General features: G+C 39.3%; 1 protein-coding gene across 1 annotated transcript in view; it reads left to right on the forward strand.

Moving 5' to 3' along the window:
* Positions 1-16,995, forward strand: part of PLB1 (phospholipase B1) — a 78,252-nt gene that overhangs the window by 17,815 nt on the left and 43,442 nt on the right. The window contains exons 17-28 of the mRNA XM_077782530.1: positions 903-992; positions 4,641-4,703; positions 5,499-5,579; positions 6,951-7,017; positions 7,737-7,795; positions 8,880-8,953; positions 10,460-10,503; positions 11,330-11,438; positions 12,331-12,382; positions 14,309-14,389; positions 15,865-15,930; positions 16,620-16,720. Coding sequence (XP_077638656.1) covers positions 903-992; positions 4,641-4,703; positions 5,499-5,579; positions 6,951-7,017; positions 7,737-7,795; positions 8,880-8,953; positions 10,460-10,503; positions 11,330-11,438; positions 12,331-12,382; positions 14,309-14,389; positions 15,865-15,930; positions 16,620-16,720 — 887 coding nt within the window. The remainder of the gene's footprint in view (positions 1-902; positions 993-4,640; positions 4,704-5,498; positions 5,580-6,950; positions 7,018-7,736; positions 7,796-8,879; positions 8,954-10,459; positions 10,504-11,329; positions 11,439-12,330; positions 12,383-14,308; positions 14,390-15,864; positions 15,931-16,619; positions 16,721-16,995) is intronic.

Consider the following 16,995-nt stretch of genomic DNA (forward strand, 5'->3'; position numbering starts at 1 on the left):
GTCAAGGTTGTCTAGGATCTGGCAATGAAGAGGGAGAATATTACTTTCTGGAGAATGGCTCACTTAGAGTGAGGTATCAAAATCCATCACATTAGGCGGTTTTTGTAAAATAGGTTGATAGTGACTTATGGTCTGGGTTTTTGAGCATCGTGATAATAGCTCCATGAATTGGAGGTAATTCCATTTCTCCCCTCAGATCAGTATCAGGACAAAGTGAATTGGGAGAAGAAATTCTTTTTCCAGGAAAACAAAGGATTTGCTATGTTGCAAAATCTTCTCGTTGCAACTGGGGTCATCTTGTGCCAGGCTTTTTTTGTAGATGACTGGTCCATATGCAAATAGCAGACTTCTAACTTTCATGCCATTACTTTTTCTGTCATTAATTTGCTCTATTATTTCTTTAAATGCCATCATGTGTCACAGGTGGATTCTTTATTTCCTCTGATTCATGGTATTGTCTGCAGGCACCATGTGTAACCTTCCAAACACTTCCAGTCATTATATTTCATTTAAAATTCAGCATGCCCTCCTAAGACAAATTCTGCATGTTTCTAGTCTTTAAAGGCATGTGTAAACTAGAAATGTTGTTTATTCTAAATGATTCATGTGTTCACATCTATGTCTTCCTGCTGTACTGTGTGTCACTGTTGTGATCATGCTGTGGTGTTGCTGTGCTCTTCTTGTCCTGTTGATGTGCAACAATCATTTACAAAACCAGCATCTTTCTGTCTTGGCACTCCAGTGGTAATGGGGATCAGTGGCAATTCTTAATGAGAATACCAAATACTGATTTTCTTGTGGATATGGTGGTTATTTTACAGATTAAGAACTTCTGTGACTGAATATCTCATCTTTCCATACTCTTAATTATTTTATGATGCTCAAAGTATTTTCTCTTTCAGGGCAAGGATGATTTGATTACCACATCAAAGACACAAGTGGAAATTCTGGAAGATTGCATTTTCATGGCTGTGGGCCTCTGGAACAACATGGTAAGCAGTACCACAGGGAGTGTTTCTTGCTGAGCTTGGTCTGGATGCCTGGTAGCATTGCATTAGCCAGGCTTTGAGCCAGGGGAAGGAAGAACACAAGAATTATCCCAGGACTGCTATCCTCAGCTGTGTAGGGAGGCTGCTCTTGAATAATACTAAATGCCCTACACTTCCAAGACAAATCTCACTCTGCTGCTACTTTCTACTAAGAACTTTTTAGAAAGGTTTTCAAAGTAGCCCTTTGGGAAACCTCATGGACTAAATTAGCTGTGACAGACCTTGGTTTTGCTAATCTTACTTCATTGACAGCACATCACAGAATGACTGAAGCTTGTCTTAACCTGAGATTATGGCAATTATACTCCTGTCTACTCTGTCCTCTATTTTGCAAATCCCACCATTCTGTACTAATGAGTCTTATATCACTGTCTCCTCATTAACCATCATCTTTGTGTTGCTGTTGCTCATAGTCAAAAGGTGATAGACAACCTTGAGGAGCTCTTGTTATGTCCCCTAGAGTTGGATGTCCTATCCAGCTGTTTTCTTTTATGCTACTTCAAGCCATAATAATGCTGTTGTAGCCCTGATCATTTAAAGAAGCAGAATTTGCAGGAAGAGGCTTCTACTAGAGGCTTTTATAGGCTTCTGTTGTCATTGGACAATGTGTCTAGAAGAATAGTACAGTCACTTTAATAAAATATGTTATCTTACAGTGAAAGTTAGTAGGAGCCAAGGAGTTAAAAATTGCAGTGGTAATCTTGCAACAGCCATGCTGGGTCCCTTTATCTCCTTTGCTGTTATCTGTGATATTCCTTGTGATGATGTCACAGTTCCTACCTCAGTTCTTCCATCATAAAATAGATGCCCTCTGTTTCATTTTTCTGTCTCTAATCCTTTTCTACACAGACTTTATTTGTCCTCTTCTGCTCTGTCCTTGAGCAAGCCATTCTGTGGCATGTTCCTCTATTCTTGTCACTCTGATTGCCCAGGAGCATTTTGTGAAAATAGCAGAGATGAAAAGCCATAAGCAAAATGAAGCTGTGCTTTTAAGGCTGGGCTGCATCAGGGCCAGTTACCCAAACTTGGGTATGCTGTGGAGCCACCAGAACCAAAGAATTGTCATAAGGGAGACAAATACCTGCTTTGCTTTGTTTCAGTGTATTTTCTCAGTGTGAGATGATTCCTCTAGTGAGGGGACAGCCTAAGTGAGCTGGAGGAGGAGCAAAATGTGGCAAACCCACATCTTGCCACAGGTTTGAAGGAAGACTGTGTGGTAATGATCCCCTCAATGCATTTTGCCCCCTCTTTCCCTGCCTTCTCTTTGATTAAGTGGACTTTTCAGAGTACAGTAGCAATCATCAGAAAAGAGCCTTTCAGGGTTCTTCCTTTGTCTGCCTGTGATTGCCTTGTCTGCCTGTATTTTGCCATGATGTAAAAGGAGATATGACAGATGTTTCAGCATAAAAAGCACTAGCAGGTGTCCTGGCCTGATAAAGGTCTCTCCAGTTCTGCTGGGAAATCCAGCCAACAGTTTAGGCTGATTTCTTGAAAAATTAAAAAATAATCCACAGCACAGTCTTGGGAGCTGATAGGAAATCAAGGTCATGACTTGTGGACCTGGAAACATAGCATAATGAAAGTGCATTCAGAGGTTTGCCTTCTCCTGCTCTCTGGCAGGCTGTCAGGACCTTTTTTTGAGGCTTGGTACCAGCCTCTTTCCTGGAATAGTTACCTGCTTATTGGCCAAAGGGCAAAGCCTTGAAAATCTAGTGGCAATTTGCTTTAGGGCTGCACTTCAGCCTGACTAAGAAGGAGCTGAGCCATCATGTCCTAAGGGCTTGTCATGGGCAGGGCTGGATATTTGACCAAAAGAGTTCTAACTCTCTAGGACCAATGCAATTCATCTGCTAAGCACACCAGAGAACAGTCAGATAAATGACATTGGAAAAGATGAGAGAGGTTGGCTGTGTACTTGGACAGCTTTGGTGTTTACCACAGAGAGCCTGATCGTAGGCATTTGCCAAAATTATTCCATTTTACCTCTGGTCATATATCTGAGGGCAAAGCTCCATTCATGTATGTAAAGAACTTCATAAGAGTAAGAGCTTCTTGTCTTTTGGCACTTTTTTGTGTTACAGAAACAAACCCCAAGCTTATCCTGCAGCCAAAAAGAGAAACTAAAGCCAGGCAAGAACCCAAAAGTGAACAGCACTGCAGGAGGCTGCCCATGCCTCTCTCTCCTGTGTTCAGGGGTTTGTGCTGCCACAGAAGCTGCTGGGTACCAGAGCAGACCCACACCAAGTGCCGGCGTGACAGATGTGCTGGAATTTGGGGGAGGGCTGGCAGCCACAATTCAGCCCTTGTGCCCCATTCCCTGACCAGGACCAGCTGCAGGGGAGCTGTCAGGCTTTGCTGGGAGAGCAGCGTGTCTGAGCCAGCTGGAACTCATTGCCTTCTGCAGAAATTTGTTCTTGTCACCCAACTCCCAACACATGCAAGTGTCTAATGCTTGTTTAAGCTTAATTTCTAGTCAAGAAATATTATATTGTATGTATTCTATGTTTTGTGGGATGAGTCTCTGTTGGAAGTGTATTTTCTTTTAAGAATGGGATTAAATAGCTACTTTGTTTCTTCCTAGGAGGTTGGAAGAGTATCCCAATATCTCTTTGCTCTGAGCTTCATTTTTTTTATTTTTACACGTAAATTATTTTGCACATTTCGGAGAAATTAGGTTTTATGCCCCTGCCTGCTCCCCCCCCCCCCACCCCCCCCCCAAAAAAAAAAGAAAAAGCAGACTGTTTCTTCACATGTTTCTTTCAAAGAATATAAACTCTGTAAGCCTCTTCTCTATTTCTCTGAATTTCCCCATTATTTTAATTGATGGAAGAATCAAAATATCATTTCGCATTCCTGCACGGAGTGTATTGGTGACATCAAGCCTGCTGCAGTTGTATTTTCCCATCTCTCGCATCCTGTTTCTTGTGCAGGCTGCTGGTCCTGGCAGCTGCTGGTGCCAAGCTGAGCAGGCATGCACTGAGGGATCTAAACCCTCAGCCAATTCCTCTGTGTGTGATTGCAATTTAATTAGCACTCAGCAAGCTGTCTGAACAGGTGAAGTGATTACTTTTGGTATTTTCCCCTTTGTGCTGTCATTATTTTCTGAATAATTCCATAATTTTTCCTTACAATAATCCCCTCTCCATCTTGTTTCAAGAAGGCCAACAAACATAAATGTCATTAAGTTTCTATATGGAGTAGGAAAGCACCTTTTGGTGTTGCCTAACATGTGTAAGAATGTAGATAATGAAACAGTTCTGAAAGGTAGGATAAACAATCAACACTTACAGAGTCAGCATTCCCAAAAGCCAATTAATGTTAGGATGACAGTTTTAGTCATGATGGGAAGACAGTCTGCTCACGTGAGAGGACTCATTTTCAGTTCAATGCTTCTGTAAGTATATATGTATATATTTTGCATAGATAAATATTTATCATAAGCAGAATAAATTTTCAAACATATATATTTTTTGATATATGTATATGAGCCTGATGGAAAACTTCAGTCAGTAGAGCCTTTGCATTGCTGCTGCTCTCCCTCCCTTCCCACACACAGCATGTGTACAATTCTTCTGTTCTCTCTCTTTCCAGATGCAGCCAGTTGGACAGAAGCAGCCTTATGGTGCCACAAAAATTGTCCAGTGTCCATCTCAGGTAAAAGGGTTTCCTTGTTATTCTGTGATTTTATTTATTCTTTGCAGAATTTCCAGGTTTTCAAGTACTGTCGTTGTTTCCGAAGTTTTTGGAAATGTGCACTTGCCCAAGTAACTGCACTGTTCCTAAAGTTCATTGACACAGAGTCTATTTTCTATAGATAAAACTCTGAAGAAAAGAACTTTTGAAAAAATGTAGTTAAATCATCTGTCAGATTTTTTTTTCAAAAATATATCTAGATAATCTGAATTTATTTATTGCAGATATGAGGTGCATTATCAATATTCAAATTTGCGTCACCAATAAAATTGAATCCATATATTTTATATAATCTAGCTTTTCTGTGATTTACCTCTGCTGCCATGTTTTACTAATTTAGTCCCTGGAGCTGTCAGCAGTCAGGATTGGAGCACCTCATGTTCAAAGGACAGGTTCTTGTATGCTTTTGCATTTAAGCTCTGACTTCAATAATTTGATAGTGATAAAATATTACTGGCATCCAAAAGCTTCTGAACAGCAATTAAAATATCAAAGTAAAATTTTGTTTTGTTTGATGTTAGGTTTAAGGCAGGCAGTGGTGCTGTGCCTAGAGCATATCTAGGACAGGGCTTCAGACCAGGGCTTAACTTTCAGGTCTAACCTGATTTACTTCACTGATGCAATGCATTCACTAATGCATTCAGAAATTAATACTGTAAAGATTTTTTTCCTCTCGGAAAATGTAGCCAGAAGACTTTAACGTCAGCTGATGTGTTTCCACTAGCATTGGTAAACATAACTCTCTTTGCTCTGCAGGAAAATCCATACTTGTTTACGTATAGAAATAGTAACTACTCATCTTCCCTGAGGACATCAAACCGCAGGGAAACATCTCAGGTATGGTGGGAGTGTTTGCATCCATGGACTGGGTGTGGTCCAGGGAGTGGGGCAGGTGGGTAAGAGTGTGCTGTAGCCTAAATAAACAATGCTACCTGGGAAAACTAAATGCAAAACTCCAGTGTTTTACTTCTGTGCTTGACTAAATAGTCAGATATTTAATAGCACATTCTCTCCTTGGTGCATTCTGTTGAGTGTGAGTAAGGTACGTGTGTTCAGCTAGCCCAAAGTGAGTCTTGCCTTCAATGGTAAAACCCTATGTTAAACATCTGGAAAAAAAGGTTATTTTCCCTGGGATGATAAGATTGTGAAAATGGGGCTATTTAGTGCTACTATGGAAGAAACTAGATCAGATTTTTATTTTTGAGAGATAGTTTCACATTAGATGTGTGGAGAAAAAGACCCATGATTGCATTTTTTAAGTCAGAGTACTCTGATTTTGAGCAGAACTTGGTGTTCCTGAGCAGGAACAGAGTGAGTTGTTAATGTTCATTTTCATGCCTCAGAATACAATGCCTAGACCATCTAGACAAAATGGCCTGTTTGTAACTGGAGTTGTAAGATGCATTTCTGTTCACATTTTTATATAGTGCCATCTGTTTAGTTGGTTACTTGGGCTGTACAGACCTTGCCATGAGGCAATGGTACCTACCACTCTGGTTTTTGAAAATAGCTGTATTGTAAGAGGTGTTAAGGATGTAAGGAGCAATACTATGTTATGTTTGTTGTTGTTTTGTTGGGTTTTTAAATTAAAAATTAAAAACCCCATCCAGAAAAATGAGACAAGACATATTAAGTATCTTTTCCTTAAGCAAGTTAGCCTACTTAAGGAATTCTGCAGAGAGATTTGAAGCCAAAGCACATATTTGAGTCTTGTGTAATGGTTTGCTCTGGAATATTGATGGTAAGCCCTTCACTAACAATAGACTTTGGGGGTATTTCTGTCTGCAAACCAAAAGAGCCAGGAGGATAAATCCCTGGCTGCACATACAGGACTGCATGTGCAGAAGTCAGGCTCATGGCCTGCTGACAGAGGTATGGTTTTGTGCTAGGATATTTCAGGGATGTTCAAATAGCTTTTTGCAAAAGATGCTCAGGTTATGGGCACACCAAATGTTGCATAGCTGAGCACAACATGGCTCAGAGTCTAAAACAACTGGCCCCACTGGTAGGCAAGAGTTGTGCTGCACTCATCGTGCTGCACAACTGAGCAGGCTGAGTTTGTGTCTGCCTTCAAAAGAGCTAGGCTGAGCTGGGTAGCTGTATACAAAATGCATGAGGATTTCATTAATCTTATGCTCTGAGATGTAAATAGATTATCATGACCAAAGTATAGTGAGACTGATGTGAAGTCTTACCCTGTCTTTGCAGGAGAGGAATTATGGAACAAATATTCCCTGTCCTGACCGGTTTCCCTCTGATGCAGTTCCAGTTTCAGGTATAGTACTATGCCTTTTTGTCACAGAGCTACTTCATTTGATGACAGAAGGAGAACAGAACTGGGTTTACTCAGGAGAGGTACTCTTTTTTTTGCAGAAGTGCTCTTTGTTGACTGTATTTTTTAAGAGTCTTTTTGGAACAATGTGAGCAGTTGTATAGCAAGATGTGAGTTCACTACCTCAAGGGTGATGAAAGTTTATGCAGCTGCATCTTCCATGTACAAAGAAAGAAGTGACAGTGGAAAAGATAGGAGGCAAGTCAGGTCCTTCATTTCCAGGGTGAAAAAACTGTAGGGGGCTCTTGTAATGCAGTCTGAGGTGCAAAACCCCATATGGAGTTCCTTGGGTAGGTTTTGTCTTTGCTCAGAATCTATGATGGTTCTAAATATCCACTCTGTGCTGGCACCAGAGCTGTGCCTGATTTTCAGTTGTTTTCAACAGTTAAAAGAAATTTGAAGAAGAGCAAATGTAAGACTGGAATCTTGCTGCCTCCTTTGTCACTGTAGCTACTGCCCAGCTATGGTACAAGAATAATTTCTGATTTGATACCTATCAGTCTCTGTCATTCTCAACTGATGCTGTCATGAGTATTAGAAACACTGTCTTTGCAATGCTTTATTATGCTTATTCTGAAGAAAACTTATAATAACCATCACAATTTGTGGTTTTCTTTCTTTCTTTCTTTCTTTCCCTTACATTATCTTTGGGTTTTTTCCAGTTCATAATTTGAAACCGGCAGATATTCGGGTGATTGCTGCCCTGGGAGATTCACTCACAGTAAGTAAAGATCACTAGATTGCCATTGATAAAGCTAGCAATGAAAAACTTGCAATGAATTTTCTGATTTTTTAATCTGGGAAATGGTATACATACCATGTCCTGTTGAGCCAAACACATTTTTCACTTTTTTTTTCCCATACTCCACCTTGTCTGATTGATAATCAGATTATGAGTCTAATCTGAGTGCAAAGTTCCCATTTGAAGTCCACAAGAGTGCCACACAAGGAAGAAATGTAAGATTAGATTGTGTTGCAGCAAAACTATTCTGCTGGAGTGGACTTGCAACAATTGTTTTCTTTACAATTAGTTTTTACAACTTCTTTTGGTTTTTAGCAGCTCCAAAGGTATTGGTCCTGAAAGCAGCTTGAAGAAGAAAAAGTTCTGCATCTCATTGTGTATATCTGTGTATCTATATACTATGATAAATATATGTCTATGATAATACCAAAGCCTATAAAGCCATAGTGATTCATACTATCTAAATATATGATAAAAATTGCAATAGAACATCAGGTGTGTTGAGTTGAACTTGCCTTGAACTTTTTATTGTAACACTCTTCCTTGTTATAATGTAAGGTCATTACCCCTAGACTGGTTTAAGTCTCCAATCAGTGGTGACTGCTTTACTGCTCATATAATAATTCATGTTTCCTACATGTTCTGTGCTAATTATCACATTAAATCCTTGTAGTCTTTTTTCTTGGTGAAACTGGGTAAAACATAGAATCAGTGTACAACTTTTTAATATGAGGAGCATTATAATAAATTATTAATTCAGGACCACTGCTGTCATATTTATTCCTTATGTAAATTTAGAATTATATGAGTATTTTGAACATTCTCAAGTAATTTTCCCCCACTTGATCGAATCATGAAGTTGATAGAAGAGGATAATTCACTGGAGTGGAGTTAAAATACCTTCAGCCTTTGATCTTCTTGAGAACAGGAATCTGTTCTATTTTGGGAAGATGATGTAGCTTGCTTCATTATTATGCTTTTAAATTATTCTCACTAGCATGAGTCGGAGAACTAGTTACTGTAGCAATGCTTATTTTCTGAAGGTGATCTCTTCTTCCTCCAGGCAGCTAATGGGGCAGGATCCAGACCCCATGATGTTCTGGATGTCCTGACTCAGTACCGAGGTCTTTCTTGGAGGTGAGTCCCAGAAATATTCCCCTCAGTGGGAGAGAATCCATTTTCTTCAGTTTTGATTGATACAGTTGTTTTTGTAGCAAATGAAGGCTTGTGGAAACTGGATTTGATGTCACATTTTACATGATTGCACATGGCTGGACTATTACTCGTGATAAAGACAATACTCCAAGTAGTGGCTATCTAGAGTACAATGTAGCATGGCTGGAACAAACCTGGGTACATGGAAAAATCACGTCCTTGTTAAGAAGTTATTTTTCAATCCCACTGTTGTGAAGGCCCTGGAAGAAGAAGACCCTAGGACAGGGTCTTCTAAATTCCATTGCCATTGCATCACTTGCTCATTCTGCATTTCTGTCCCTGCTCTTTCTGTACCCTGTCTGCTCTTGCCCAGTGTGGCCCACATCACCCGTTTGTCTCATTTAAAATTGGTGGTCTACAAAAAAATCTTTTCTGCTGTTGATTCATATGCAGTATCTCTTTCCCTGCTCCCTTCCCAGTATTGCTTACCTCATGGAGAACAGTTTATCAATTTTGAGTCAATACTGATTTTTACGTAAGCAGCATATTATTAGACACATCAGAAACACTCTGGAGAAAGGCAATCACGCTCTTGTTAATCTGCAACTGTATGATTTGACACCAAACTTGTCAGGCTGATCTTCTGTTCGTCGTTTTTTACCAATCTAAGTCACTGCAACTTTAGAAGAAGAATAAACACATTCAGAGAATCATAGGATGGTCTGGGTTGGAAGGTACTTTAAAGATCATCTGGTTCCAACCTCTGTGCCATGGGCAGGGACACTTTTCACTCGACCAGGTGCTCACTTTTCACTAGACAATGGTGCCACCATCCAGCTTGGCCTCAAGCACTTTCTGGGATGGTATTAGTGCACTTCAAAATCTGTTCCAGATTAAAAAGACACTATAGAGGTGTTCTAAGTCAAACATTTTATATTTTGATCTTTAATAGTAATCCATTGTGATTTTTTTTTGCAACAAGTATGCTGGTATTTTTTTCAGCATGAAGGAGAATAAAGAGCACACAGACATAATGGTGAATTTCACCAGTCTAGCAGTATTCTTCCAGTTGAGTGAAATGTGAATTGGGGGGAAGGCAATTTACTTAACACTCTGAAATATATGTTTTTGTTTTGGTTAGACATGTTAACTAAAAATGGAAGCCATAAATATTTTAATAGGTAGAACTGTAGCAAAGGTGGCAGCCTTGAGAAAAATCTCATTTCTTCCAGCTGTGTTTAAATGTAAATGAAAAAGCAGAAAGGAGAGCTGCTGCACAGGGCTTCTAACATGATTGTTCTGCTGGAGCTGAGTGTCTTGGATGTGGTGGCCCCTGGGACAGGCACCCCGAGCGTGGTGGGCTCAGCTCAGCCAGCAGCTCTGTACAAGTGTGGCAACCCCAAGAGGGGGCACTCTGCCACCTTGTCCATTGCCTTGCCGAGTCCATCGTAGCTTACCAGCTCTTTTCCCCTGTTTTCTTTTTAACAGTGTTGGAGGAAATGAAAACATAAGCACAGTTACAACACTACCAAGTAAGTGTGCCTGTGGTGCCTGCTATTATAAAAGGAGATAGGAGAAAAGGGTTAAAATTTGTAGTGTGACACAAACAGTCCCTTTGTGTTTAATGTCCACTGCTGAGTAAAAGTTGCTTAACAACCAGGCTGTAATATGCTGTGCATGACTTAACTATGTGGTTTGTAATTCCTAGGTTTTGGTTGTTTCAGTATTATTCTGTCTAAAATGTGTTTGGTCACAGATGAATCAAAGGTCTTAGCTCACAGCCTAAAGAAACTATTTTGACTATATGGGAAAGTTGTCCTAGGCAGGGGCAGAATCACATTACAAGATCAGATTTTACATGCTTTTTAAAGGTCAGGACATTTTAGATCTGAGGTGTTTGTAAGGCTGGTTTGTAACCTAAGATCTAGAAGGGAATCTGGGGTCTTTGGGGTTAATACATCTGGGGCCATCAGGCTAAAGGATTTGATTCCAACCTGTCTGCAGTTAGAGCATGATGGCATGAGGTTCTCCTTCCTGAGTATATGGTTACTCAGCCTTGATTACCAGGCAAAATGGCATTGCTAGCCCAAATGATTGTGTTAGGTCATGAGATATCTGAATTAATGATATTCAGAAATCTTGAAGGCTGGGAAATGTTTGTATGGTGATGAATCTCTGTGTTTATTATACTTAAAGGTTAAATTATTTTTTTTAAAATAGCTATCTCCTAAAACTTTTTAATGTTCTTTTACTATCTCCTAAAGCTCTTTAATGTTCTTTTACAAAGTCTAACCTTTATTGCCTCATTTGTTACCTGCTGCAGGAAACAATATTTCAGGGTGCTGTCTCTTTCCACAGATATTCTTCGTGAGTTCAACCCATCCTTGGTAGGGTATTCCATTGGCACTGGAACACAGAATTCAAACAATGCTGCATTAAACCAAGCTGTGGCTGGAGCTCGTGCAGAGTAAGAAGAAAACTTTTAATTTTAATGGGAATTTGATTTTTTTCTATAAAATTCCTTGTGACTAAAAAAAGTCCAAACCCTGGACTTTGGCAGGAGCACAGTAAGTCTAATAGGCAAATATTTTTTATCCTAACTGCAGCATGAAGACCAAGAAATGTGATGAGGGCTTTGAAAAGGATTAGAAACACTGCAAATAAATTAGCAACAAAAGCAATACTTTCTCTGACATTTTCAGCCAAGAAAGCCACAGCATTTTACAAGCAGTACTCAGAAAGCTGTCCTGTTGTGAATCAGACAAAAGATATCTCCACTTTATAGGAGGTATATTCAAACCCTATTGTCATCAGGACCAAGAGTTTGTGCAGAGACTGAGAAAGTTGTGGGTTGTTTAATTCCTGGTCTGCCAGAGCTGGGAATTAACTAGAGATCACTATGCACCCTCTTCAGTGCAATTCATATCTTATTTTTTTTTTCCACTGGTAACAGTTCTTATTAGACCTACTTCAGTGCCTTGAGGCCATAAAATAACATTGGTATGAGTACAGACACTTCAGAGCTATGTCTATTGATAGCATCTGTCTGATGGTGGGAAGAGAAAAGTGCATTTTCTATATAGTTGGTAAAAGAGAAACTATGCAGCATTTGCAAAGTACCCCAATGCCTGTTGGATGCTAATTATTTTCTCTTCTTTCTTTTTCCATCACTGTCTCAAAACATAGCCTTTGTTGCCTATATTGCATATTCCATTCAATGAAAATTGGACTTTCTTTGGGATCTTGTGGTTTTTGATGTCCATTCATCAGCTTTCCTCTTTGCTTTGTTATCTATGCAGGATTATTTCTTTAAATTTTTATTAATGTATTTTATTATTTTATTTTTCTTTTATTTTTAGGGATGTTCCTGAACAGGTTAGGAAACTGGTGGACCGCATGAAGAATGATACTGTGAGTTCAACATGTCATGAATATCTTTAGAATGAAGTGGCATAGCATCATTAGTTTCTAACAGACCAAGAGCAGATCTCAACAGTGAATGCCAAACTTTAAAGCTGTAGGTTTAGCAGGGTGGTGTAAAACTTCCCAGTGCAGAGTGTGAGTTCAGCACAAAATAATCTATAGCTAAGTCATATATGAATTTGTACCAGCATATGATAGCTATTATCAAAGCCAGATAACTGTAACCTTTTCATCATTTTTACTGCAAGTGGCTGTAAATGCAGTGCTGTTGTTTCTGCTTCCAACCTGTGTCACCCTGTAAGATAACAGAACTTTTTCTCTGTGAGGATTTTGCTGTGGTGCTATTAATTATCTTGTAAGCAGGTGGTTTTTCCAGCAAAAATGATACATGCTAGGATGTTGAGGGCAAGATTTTCAAGTAGCAAATTGTGTGGAGTGAACATGTGAAGTGAGGAAGGGACATTTTTTCTAAAAAAACAAATCAGTCCCTTCTTTCATCTAGTCATCAGCTGATTTTTGACTTACACATTTATTATTACAAATTATTTGATGAATGGTCTGTAAAATACACATTAGTTTGTGGATTGCTTACATATTTCTCACCTCAGCTCGTGCTTTGAATGTTTGCTATTTGTAATTTGACAAATGTGCTATGCAATCAGTGATCTAAGTTACACTATAATAGTTTGGCTTTCCGATGGTGCAGCTGGAAAGCAGCCAAAAAGCCTTCAAGATATCTATGTGCATGTTTAGTGTAAATACTCTGGTGCATACATATTAGCAAAAATATTTGCAGTACCTTCCTTCTTGGTTCACTTTCTGGTAAACAAGATTTCCATCTGATGGATGCATCTGAAATGAGATTAAAAGGAACAGCAACTAACAATGAATGGTTGGATGGTTTTCATTCATAGTTTCTAAGCCCTACTCTGCCAAATTTATTGGCCTGAGAATGTTAACAGAAATTTATGGAAATATCTTTTATTTAGGTAATAAATGTTTTTATATAACTTGTGAAGTTCCTTCTGGCTAGAATACATGCTCATAGTAGAGGTCATATATCTCTGATTTAAGAGATCATTTTTACCCCCATTTTTTAAAGCACTTGTTGACTGCAGGAGGAAGTTTGTCCATCTTTTTTATTTTTCTTTCATATTTTGAGACCAAACTACTGAAGACTATGTTTACTAGCGGGGATATATTGCCTGCAGCCTTTGAAGACAGATGTTTTCAAACCATTGGAGGCTGATGCATAATTGGTGCTTTTCTTACTTGTGTTTTGCACTGAAATGAAAGCATTAGAATATTGAGCACAACATCCACAATATGCTACTAAGCATCTCTGAACCTTTCTTCAGAGCTAGGAAGTGATTATTTACTGCAGCATAATTACCTTGATTTAGCTAGCTATCCCTTTGTAAAATCCTTGCAGAAACAAAATGTGCTGTAATATTTTACCATTATTGTTAGATAGAGTTAATATTGCCCCACTGTTCTTTGCACTTTGTCTCACAGCAAGTCTGAAATATATTGTCCCCCAGGGTTTACCAGCAGGGTAGCTGCATTATTTATCACACAGCAAAACACATGCCATCATTTTTGCTATGCAGATATATTTTAGGACTGCAGGAAGAGTCCCCCTGTATGCACAAGATCTTACTAAGAAAAGCACACAGATTTTGTGCAATATTTTTCCGAAGCAAATAGTTTTCTGTGATGCCATTAATTCTGGTTTAGATCACAGCAGTTTCTGCATCTTCAGTCATGACTACAAACTTGTTTTTGTTGTGGATGCCTAGGGAATGATAGCCACATACTCTGAGAAATGGGAAATTTGTATTTAGTATGTTGATGGCATCTCCCTCCTTTTATTTTTTTAATTAAAACTTCTATTCCATCTCCTTCTCTGTGTAGAGAATAGATTTCCAGAATGACTGGAAGCTCATAACACTTTTCATAGGAGGAAATGACCTCTGCAAAGTCTGCGAGAACCCAGTAAGTTCCCTGCAGCATGAGCTGGGCCAGGGTCTTTATGCATCACAGGGGGTACAAGGGAGGAACTTGGTGGGTGAGAAAAAAATAGTGCAGCTCTGGAATGTAACTGTGCTGAGACCTTCAGGTTGCTCAGCACAATGTTTCAATAATGTTAGAGATACTTTTGGAAGATCTGTAAATTACGTAATTGTTGCGACTTTGTTTTGCTGCCAGCTAGGATAACATTTTGTTGCATGGTTGCTTTACCCTCCTGTAGATAAAATACCAAATGTTTTACTCCTTGTCTTGTCACACTCCTAAGTCTTACTTGGTACTCTCTTCATATTTTCAGTGCTATGGGAAAAGTTTAAGCACAGCTCATGCTAATCCAATTATGTGTATATATATATATATATCTATATATATAAATATATAAAACATACAGTATCTAGCCTTTGGTATATGTGATTGTAGAGGAGCTGAAAGGCTGTGCCAGGCTCCTCACTTAGTGATGAGGGTTAGTTACTCACAGGTAGTTGAGCACATACTTGTCGTCCTTCATGATTAATTTTGGATCAGGAAGAACAGCAGAGCAGCACAGTAAGATGGTTATAAAACAAGGAAGGAGCAAATTAGCCATCCTTACCTTCTGCTATCAACCCAAAAAGTGCCTGTTCACGTGACTGGGGTGAGTGGCAAGGAGAGTGTGTGCATCCAAGGATCACAGTCATCTTCCTGTGGCACAAGTACAAATAGAGCTGTGACTTAGGAAGTGAATAAGGGATCTGAGCTGTCTGCTTCTACAGAGTAGGCAAGTGGGGCTCTCAATCAACTTCTGCTTGAAATTAAATGAGAGAGAAAAAAGGCTGAAAATAAGACAGGCATTTCTCATAAGAAAGTTTATGTGACTGCTGTAGTCCCACAAGTGAAAAAATAAGTGTTGGATTACTTGAGACAATAAAATTAGAGTGTTTAAAGCATTAAAATGGAACAAGGAAATTTTGGCACTGAAAGGCAAGTGTATGAAGTGATTTCATCCTCAGCTAAACACGTACGTTTTGCCCGTTATTATTTGTGGCAGGCAAGGAACATATGGGAGACATGTTCATGTATGGGAGACATTTCCATACAGCAGAAATAAACTTAACTTTTACACAAACTCTTCTCTCCCATGTATGGCCCCTGTTAATGAGTTGTTAGTTGTGCTTTTAAGACCAGCCCAAGCAAGCCTAGGAGTGGAGGATGTTGTGATGTCTGATAAAACCCTGTGAATTTTCACCCTCACTGGTATCCAGTGGCTGCTAGATCTTTTCTTGCCAGTGAGATAGCTGGGATGGGAAAGAAGAAAAGCAGAGACAGGACCATTTTGCCTATAACTCTGTTACTTTTGACCCAAGAGTTAGAAACATAAACACTACTGTGAGAGACTCCAGCTAGTCATTCCTGTCCCTGCCTGAGTAAACTAATAATGAAATTCAACCCTCTTGCTTTAACAGGCACGCTATTCTCCTGAAAATTACACTTACAATATACAAATAGCTTTGGACTTACTTCACAAAGAGGTAAAGCAAACTTTTCTGGTATGTTGGAGCAGGGATTTTCTGTTCTGTTTACAAAGTAGTCACTCATTATTGATTAAAAATTTATTTCCTTGCTTTTATCTGCAGAGTACTACTGTATCCAGAGGTGTCTGCTTACAGGAAAATCTTTGTGAAAGGCAAAACGGGCTGGGGAAGCTTTTTACCAAAGGAATAAGGATGTTCTTGATTCTAGCTGATGTGCTATGGATAAATAATACAAAAAAATGTTATAACAGAGTGGAACAAACATTATTAACTGAGTGGAAAATGCTTTGCTTGTTCTTTAAACTGTAAATAAGTATATTTTTGTGGTCATTAAGAGAGAGATTCTGATATTCCACATGAAGAATGATAAGAATACTTGAAGACTTAGCAGGTGTCTGGGTATTGCTGAGACCTATAACAACTTGTATGAACCTTTTTGAAGCCATCATTTTCAAGTGACCAGCTATCAACATTTAGAATAGAACTAGGCAGTGCAGGCAGGGGCTGTAATTTAGTATTGCTTGTGTGGGGAATTAATTATTGAGAAAGTACTTTGAACACCTCTGTTATAAATAAAACACAATGCTTGAATCAGCAGGCTGCTCCCAGGGTCTGCTGTGGCTGTGTAGGGACAAAACCAACACTGCTGCAGGGGTTTGCCATGGATTTGTTTGTCCTCTTGGCAGGTTCCACGGGCATATGTGAACCTGGCGATGATGCTTTACATAGCAAGGCTCCGGGAGCTGCATCAGTCAGCAAACAACAGCTGCCCAAAAGTGCTGATGAGGTTTGCAGATGATTTATGTTACAGCTCTCATTGCTGTTCAGAAGGCTGCAATGTCTTCTCAGGAAGTTTTTTCTCAAAGGGAAAAGGATCTATTATTTCAGACTACCAAACATCTTTCCCTGTGCATGCCTCCACATTTTGGTTTCAACGCAGCATTTAGAATAAGCTGTCTCTGTCTCTGAGCCCTGCTGTTATTGCTTCTTATGAACTTCTTATGCCACTTTTGACTCCACACTTACCCTGCAAGTGAGTTCAAGCCAGAGCAGAGAAAGCTC

The sequence above is a fragment of the Lonchura striata genome, chromosome 3, assembly GCF_046129695.1.
Source record: "Lonchura striata isolate bLonStr1 chromosome 3, bLonStr1.mat, whole genome shotgun sequence".
Taxonomy (NCBI): Eukaryota; Metazoa; Chordata; class Aves; order Passeriformes; family Estrildidae; genus Lonchura; species Lonchura striata.